The sequence below is a fragment of the Plodia interpunctella genome, chromosome 9, assembly GCF_027563975.2.
Source record: "Plodia interpunctella isolate USDA-ARS_2022_Savannah chromosome 9, ilPloInte3.2, whole genome shotgun sequence".
NCBI lineage: Eukaryota > Metazoa > Arthropoda > Insecta > Lepidoptera > Pyralidae > Plodia > Plodia interpunctella.
This window is the reverse complement of record NC_071302.1, coordinates 56,627-65,000: the sequence shown is the minus strand read 5'-3', so window position 1 is coordinate 65,000 and position 8,374 is coordinate 56,627. Positions and strand designations below refer to the sequence as shown.

The following is an 8,374-nucleotide window of genomic DNA, read 5'->3' as shown; positions in this document are numbered from 1 at the left end:
GGCCCCTCCAACGCACTGGACGAGATACGTCCGGTGAACCAAAACGAGGAAAGGTGGGCCACCGTAGTTAAGAGGAGAAAGGGTAAGGGAAAGGGGAAGAAATCCTCCCCTGATCAGGCGAAACCCACCCAAGCCCAGGCCCGGTCCCCCGGTATGGCCACGAAACCGCCACCCAGAAAAATGTTCACCCCACCAAAGTCGGCAGCGGTGGTGGTGACCCTACGGCCGGAGTCACGAATGGACTACAAGTCCCTTATGGCCAGGGTCACTACCCTTAAACTGGCATCCATTGGGGTAGACCATGTGGCGGTTAGGAGAACTGCTACCGGGGCTCGTATCATCGAGGTCCCCGGAGCAGACAGCGCTGTTACAGCCGACACCCTGGCTGAAAAGCTAAGGGAGCTGATCGGAGCTGAAGCGGAGGTATCTCGGCCTTATAAAACGGCTCAAGTTAAAATCTCTGGCTTCGATGAGGCGGTCACCCAGGAGTCCCTGAGAGAGGCTGCAGCTGGGATTGGAAACTGTCCACCGGAACAAATAAAGGTAGGTGCCATCCGCATGGCGCCAGACCAGACTGGAGCGGCTATCCTGACCTGCCCAGTGGCGGCCGCCAACTCTCTAATTAAGGCTGGACACCTACTGGTTGGATGGTCGGCCGCTAAGGTCAAGGGACTCGAGGCCCTGCCTATGCGGTGCTTCCGTTGCATGGGCATGGGCCACACCAGGGCCCTCTGTCCGTCTCCGGTGGACAGATCCAATGTCTGCCATCGATGCGGCAAAACGAGCCACGTGACGGCCGAGTGCAGTGCCAAGGAGCCGTGGTGCGCCGTGTGTCACGCCGCAAAGCTCCCGGCGGGGCACGTAATGGGGGGAAAGGCCTGCAACCCCCCACGCACCAGGGGTAAGACGGCCCTGGCTACGAGGGAGGTCTCGGAGGGTCGACTAATGGAACATTAATGCCAATACGACCCTCCCACCACCTGGAAGTGCTGCAGGCCAATGTCAACCACTGCGCCCGTGCCCAAGACCTCCTTGTCCAGCACGTGGCGGAGTGGGGCATTGGCGCTGCCATAGTGTCGGAACCCTATTACGTCCCCCCGCTTTCCAACTGGGCTGGTGACACAGAGGGGCTGGTGGCGGTTACTGCTCCCCAAATCGGAAACCACCCACCTCTCTCGAAAATTGTGAGTGGTAGAGGTTACGTGGCGGTGAGATGGGGAGTCATCGCAATAATTGCTGCATACTTCTCCCCCAACGAGCCGCTTCGTGACTTCGAAGACCTCCTTGAGAGAGTGGGTAGGACGATCGGGAGCATAGCGCCGACACCTGTCATGCTAATGGGAGACCTCAACGCGAAACACACGGCATGGGGTTCTCCCGTCGCCAGCCCAAGGGGGGAAGCCCTCTATGACTGGGCGGTGGGAATGGGGCTTGAAGTCCTAAACCGGGGCAACGCCGCTACCTGCGTGCGGCGGAACGGGGAATCGATAGTAGACGTGACGTTTGCGACCCCGGCCATTGCCGCGCGGGTAGCGAATTGGCGTGTCCTGGAGGATGTCGAGACCCTCTCCGACCATTTATATATAAGGACGACGGTCTCCAACATGCCCCGTTCCCAAATGCCCGGTCAGGACGAGGGGGGGCGCCAAGGGTTCCCCAGGTGGAATATGGCAAGTCTCGACAGGGACCTGGCTGAAGAGGCTGCCATGATTATCGAATGGAGAGAACCCACACCAAGCCGGTCCCTTGGTGTGGAGGAAAGGGCAATAGGCTTTCGCGCGTCACTCACTGAGGTGTGTGACGCATCCATGAGGAGGTCCGGCCCGTTGCCTGCAAAGGCGCGGGTTCACTGGTGGTCGGAGGACATTGCTGAACTCCGACGTCTCAGTAACCGCGCACGTCGTAACTACACCCGATGCAGGCGGCGACGGAACTGGGTAGCTGGAGAGGAGGAGCGACTCCATGCTGCCCTCCAGGAGGCTAAAAAATCCCTGTCGATGGCAATCACTAAGGCCAAGGAGGAAGCCCACGAGGCGTTTCTGGCCACACTCGACAGGGACCCGTGGGGGAGGCCATATAGGGTAGTGCGCAACAAGATGCGCCACGCCCCCCCCACAGCCTCCTTAGAGCCGGATCTCCTTAATAGGATTGTCGAAGGCCTATTCCCAACGGCCCAAACATTCGTTCCTCCGAGAATGTCGGCCCCTGAGCGGGAGTCCACCACGACGGAAGTGCCACCGGTGACGACTGAGGAATTTGACCAGGGAGTAGCGCGCCTAATGGCCTGCAAAAAGGCCCCTGGCCCAGATGGCGTCCCTGGTCTGGTTCTACCGGTGGCCTTAAAACACCTGGGGAGCCGTCTCAGACTGCTCTTTGATGACTGTTTGTCATCAGGACGGTTCCCCAAACCGTGGAAGGAGGGCAAGCTCTGCCTACTCAGGAAGGAGAGCCGGCCCGAGGACTCCCCCTCGGGGTGGAGGCCCCTACTGATGCTGGATGAAACCGGGAAAATGCTAGAACGCATTGTGGCCAACCGGATCATCCAGCATCTGGAAAATGTCGGGCCCAACGTGTCGCACCGCCAGTACGGATTCAGAAAAGGGCGGTCGACCGTTGACGCGATAGGGGCCCTCCGAATATTCTCGGAGGATGCAATGGAACGGAAGGGAGGGGCCGTGGGTGTCTCGCTGGACATAGCGAATGCCTTCGGCTCCCTCCCATATGAGGTAATAGAGGAGGCACTCAAATACCATGGGGTGCCCCTCTACCTCAGGAACCTCGTAGGGCACTACCTTACTGAGAGGGTGGTGCTCTACGAGGACAGAGAAGGAGTAAAATCCAAGGCGATGACCTGCGGTGTTCCCCAGGGGTCCGTACTAGGGCCTCTGCTATGGAACATCGGCTTCGACTGGGCCATCCGCGGGGCCCTGCTCCCCCGGATGACTGTCATCTGCTATGCTGATGACACGATGGTGGCCATCTGGGGAGAGAAGCTGGAGAGCACCCTCAGGGCAGCCGCAGTCGCAGCAGACCTGATGGTCACCCGCGTCAGGCTGCTGGGGCTCAGGGTGGCCCTCAACAAGTGTGAGGTCATCGCCTTCGGAAGCAGGGGATGGAAGCCGCCTGAGGGCGCGTCCATATCCATCGGTGGGGAACGAGTCCAGGTGAAACCGCATATCAAGTACCTGGGTATCATCCTGGACTCACGCTGGAACTTCCGGGAGCACTTCAAACGACTGGCTCCCCGGATAGTCGGTGCTGCGTCGGCCATGGGCCGGCTGCTGCCCAATGTTGGAGGGCCCAGTGCCCCGTGCCGCAAGCTATATGCGGGTGTAACCCGAAGCATGGCATTGTACGGGGCACCAATCTGGGCAGATAGGCTCTCCAAAGCCAACGTGGCCCAGCTGCGGAGGCCACAGAGAGTGGTGGCCAATCGCATAGCTCGGGCCTACGTAACGGTGGCATGGGCGGCGGCGTGTGCACTGGCTGGCACCCCACCGTGGGATATGGACGCTAAGGTTCAGGCGGAAGTATATTGGGAGCGGGCAAGGAGGCGAGCTGTGGGGGAAAGGCCCGCCCCAAGAGAATTAAGGAGTGTCCGTCAGTTGGCCGTAGACAGGTTGAAAGAGCGATGGCGAGTAGAGCTGGAAAACTCCCCGTATGGTGTTCGAACCATCGGGGCGCTCCTCCCATCGCTCGAGGAATGGATGGAAAGAACGTACGGCCAACTGACGTACAGGATGACGCAGGTGATGACCGGACACGGGTGCTTCGGTCATTACCTGCACAGAATAGGAAAGGAGGAAACCCCGGTCTGTCATGAGTGTGGGGAGCCGGATGACACGGCCCAACACACTCTGGCAGACTGCGGGAAATGGACCGAGGAGAGGGTGGCCCTAGCAGTGGCCCTAGGAGGAGGAGGCCTGGATCTCTCGCTGCACAACGTCATCAGCAAGATGTTGAGCGGCGAGGGACGCTGGGATGCAGTATACTCCTTCTGCGAAACGGTAATGTCGCAGAAGGAGGCTGCTGAAAGGGAGCGCGAGGCACGAGCGCATGCCCCTCCCCATCGGCGAGGACGAAGAGGCAGGCGGCGGGCACAATATGCCCGTCGTCTGCTAGGATAGTGCCGTGAGGCAACGCCGGGGGGCGTCGTGGTAGAATGTTCGCGATCCCATGGCGCCCCCAATAACGGCCGGTGCGGAAACGCCGCAGGGGGGTTTAGTGGGTAGTCCGGGCTAGGCCTGGGAGTCCCACACTCCCCGGGAACAGTGTCCCCGGGGGCCGGTGCCTAAATGCATTCCCCCCTGCGAAAAAAAAAAAAAAAAAAAAAAAAAAAAAAAAAAAAAAAAAAAAAGGTTAGGTTAGGTTAGGTTAGGTTAGGTTAGGTTAGGTTAGGTTAGGTTAGGTTAGGTTAGGTTAGGTTAGGTTAGGTTAGGTTAGGTTAGGTTAGGTTAGGTTAGGTTAGGTTAGGTTAGGTTAGGTTAGGTTAGGTTAGGTTAGGTTAGGTTAGGTTAGGTTAGGTTAGGTTAGGTTAGGTTAGGTTAGGTTAGGTTAGGTTAGGTTAGGTTAGGTTAGGTTAGGTTAGGTTAGGTTAGGTTAGGTTAGGTTAGGTTAGGTTAGGTTAGGTTAGGTTAGGTTAGGTTAGGTTAGGTTAGGTTAGGTTAGGTTAGGTTAGGTTAGGTTAGGTTAGGTTAGGTTAGGTTAGGTTAGGTTAGGTTAGGTTAGGTTAGGTTAGGTTAGGTTAGGTTAGGTTAGGTTAGGTTAGGTTAGGTTAGGTTAGGTTAGGTTAGGTTAGGTTAGGTTAGGTTAGGTTAGGTTAGGTTAGGTTAGGTTAGGTTAGGTTAGGTTAGGTTAGGTTAGGTTAGGTTAGGTTAGGTTAGGTTAGGTTAGGTTAGGTTAGGTTAGGTTAGGTTAGGTTAGGTTAGGTTAGGTTAGGTTAGGTTAGGTTAGGTTAGGTTAGGTTAGGTTAGGTTAGGTTAGGTTAGGTTAGGTTAGGTTAGGTTAGGTTAGGTTAGGTTAGGTTAGGTTAGGTTAGGTTAGGTTAGGTTAGGTTAGGTTAGGTTAGGTTAGGTTAGGTTAGGTTAGGTTAGGTTAGGTTAGGTTAGGTTAGGTTAGGTTAGGTTAGGTTGGGGTGCTACTGTCAGGAAACCTCCACGTTGGCTCGATGATTTGAAGGTTTGCTTCTGTCACTTGATCTTTGATTCGGTGATAGCGGCGGCTGACAAGTTATTGGGCTGGTGCACCCTGGGCGACGGTTAATAACTCCCCGTTTAGGGGTCTTGTTAGCCGTTGGCAAATGTCCTGGCAACTGGTGGTGGGTTACCCATGTCGGGTAACCCAGGTTGGAGAGCCAATTGGCTCAGTGGCTGTGAGAGAAGGGGGCTAAGCCCTCTACTCTTACAGCCGTGGTAGGGGTCGCGGGGGAAGAGGAGGGGTTGGTATTACGGTGCGCCGCTCTCCCTATCCTCCGCGACCAGGCGCGGCCATGGCGCAAACATGGTGGTCGGTGGGGCCGCAGAGGAGGAGGACTGCCGGTATTACGGTGCGCCGCTGTCCCTATCCTCTGCGGCCGAATGAGGCGCGGCCATGGCGCAGGCATGGTGGTCGGTGGGGCCGCAGAGGAGGAGGACTGCCGGTATTACGGTGCGCCGCTGTCCCTATCCTCTGCGGCCGAATAAGACGGAGAGCCGCTGCCTCCGGTCTGCTTCCGGACTGGATGGCATGCGGCTCGCCTTGGTGGTTGGGGGCGCGCCTGCGGGCGCCCCCCCTGAATCGGTGGGACAGAGGTCCCACCCGGCGGCAGGGGTCCTCCAGATGTCGGAGGGCCCCTGAGAGTGGAGAGTCCGGTCTCTGGTAAAAGAGACCGGCCAGTCGCTGAGGCGCCTTGTGCTAGTTAGATCCGAGGCGCCTCTTTGTAAAGCGGCCGATGGCATCCGCAGGGGTTTAGTGGGTAGTCTGGGCCGTGCCCAGGAGTCCCACACTCAGTGCGTAAATGCATTCCCCTGCGAAAACAAAAAAAAAAAAAAAAAAAAAAAAAAAAAAAAGGTTAGGTTAGGTTAGGTTAGGTTAGGTTAGGTTAGGTTAGGTTAGGTTAGGTTAGGTTAGGTTAGGTTAGGTTAGGTTAGGTTAGGTTAGGTTAGGTTAGGTTAGGTTAGGTTAGGTTAGGTTAGGTTAGGTTAGGTTAGGTTAGGTTAGGTTAGGTTAGGTTAGGTTAGGTTAGGTTAGGTTAGGTTAGGTTAGGTTAGGTTAGGTTAGGTTAGGTTAGGTTAGGTTAGGTTAGGTTAGGTTAGGTTAGGTTAGGTTAGGTTAGGTTAGGTTAGGTTAGGTTAGGTTAGGTTAGGTTAGGTTAGGTTAGGTTAGGTTAGGTTAGGTTAGGTTAGGTTAGGTTAGGTTAGGTTAGGTTAGGTTAGGTTAGGTTAGGTTAGGTTAGGTTAGGTTAGGTTAGGTTAGGTTAGGTTAGGTTAGGTTAGGTTAGGTTAGGTTAGGTTAGGTTAGGTTAGGTTAGGTTAGGTTAGGTTAGGTTAGGTTAGGTTAGGTTAGGTTAGGTTAGGTTAGGTTAGGTTAGGTTAGGTTAGGTTAGGTTAGGTTAGGTTAGGTTAGGTTAGGTTAGGTTAGGTTAGGTTAGGTTAGGTTAGGTTAGGTTAGGTTAGGTTAGGTTAGGTTAGGTTAGGTTAGGTTAGGTTAGGTTAGGTTAGGTTAGGTTAGGTTAGGTTAGGTTAGGTTAGGTTAGGTTAGGTTAGGTTAGGTTTTTTTTTTTTTTTTTGAAATATTAGGAATAGTAGCTTGATTTGGGCACAGTTTTACATAAATCACTAAGTTTAGATGCACGTTTTTCTTTGCTATTTGATACAAAGTTGCGTGCATCTATCTGTGTGATGTTAGGAGGGGAGGAGGTTTTTGGGAGAAATGATAGATTTTAGAGATTTATGTCCCATTGATGGTTTTGAGGCTGTAGACGATGTTGTCTACCAATTTCAAAAATGTCGTTGTCGTTTCCTCTTTGCTTGAGGTCTGGATCAGGTCAAATTCGTCGATTTTATTGCGTAGACACGCCGTGACGTAGTCATGGCGTGTCTTGCCAAATATAGGGCACTCTCTTAGAAGGTGTGGTATATCTTGGGCTGTAGTGCCATCGCAAGGGCATTTGTCGTCATCGATGATTTTAAATTTGGAGAGGTAAGCTTTGTGGAATCCGTGGCCAGTTAGAATCTGAGTGAGAGAGAAGGAAATTTTGAAGGCGCTTAGAGCGGAAGGGATGTGACAGATTAGCGGGAAGAAGGTTTTGGTGGTGGCTCCCTGTGTGGTCGACTGGTACTCCGCCTGCCAAGCCTGTAGCGTTTTCGCTTTCAGGAGTCGCTTGGCGTGGGACAATGGGAAGAAATTGACCTCGGACGCGGTCTTTTTGGAGGCCGCCGCTTTGGCTGCCGCGTCCGCGATCTCGTTTCCCACTATCCCGACGTGAGCCTTCGTCCACACGAAGTCCACCATCTGGTTCCTGGACCGCAGCAAGAACAGGTCCCTGTGAATGCGATTCACAAGGTGGTCTGTGTTGCTACGGTCCTGGATAGCCTTTAGAGCGGAGAGAGAATCTGTGAATATTTTTGCCAAGGAGTGGTTCCGAGCGCGAAGCCACTCCAAGGCTTGGGCTATAGCGTATAGTTCGGCCATAAATACTGTTGAGGTTCGACACAGTTTGAATTTTCTGGTCACGGATCCCCCCGGCAGTCCCTCCATGATGACGACAAATGCCGACCCCGTATCACCGTTTTCGTGTTTGCTCCCATCCGTGAAGACATTGGGTGCCTCCGGGTTCATCAGGTAATCAGTTTCCTCCTGCGTGGTCGCCGTATCGTAGTCTATAGTGACCCGCTTGGCTGGGTGCAGGAGGTCCCTGATCCCGACGCGTCTGTACAGACCAATGTCCTCAGGGAGGGAGCCCAACGTGCCAGATTGTTTGATAAGGTGTGTCTCGCGCGCCTCCTCCACCACAAGGTGTAGCGGCGGGAACCGCGCGAGCGCATCCGCGGCGACGGCGGAAATCGTGTGGAATCCTCGAATCGCCCTAATAGCAAACGCTCTTTGGAACGAACGGAGGGCTCTGCGAACCGAACAGAACCTTGTGGCCGTTCCCCAGATTCCCGCCGCATAAGTTATTATGGGTGTTATCACTTGCCTATATATGCATTCTACATTTTCCGGATGTATTCCCCAAGTGGGTCTAACAAATTTGCACAAATTTTTGAATATTTTCGTAGCTTTTCCTATAATGTATTTAGAATGTTGGATGAAGTTTAGTTTATTGTCAATGATTACGCCAAGAAGTTTAATTTGGGTTGTTAGAGGTATACGGACATTGTTCATTTCTATTTCA

At 54.1% G+C, this 8,374-nt stretch overlaps 1 protein-coding gene across 1 annotated transcript in view; it reads left to right on the top strand.

Moving 5' to 3' along the window:
• Nucleotides 1-957, top strand: part of LOC128672653 (uncharacterized) — a 2,007-nt gene extending 1,050 nt beyond the window's left edge. The window contains exon 1 of the mRNA XM_053749947.1: nucleotides 1-957. This exon is cut by the window's left edge and continues 1,050 nt beyond it. Coding sequence (XP_053605922.1) covers nucleotides 1-957 — 957 coding nt within the window.
• The last annotated feature ends 7,417 nt before the right edge of the window (nucleotides 958-8,374 follow it).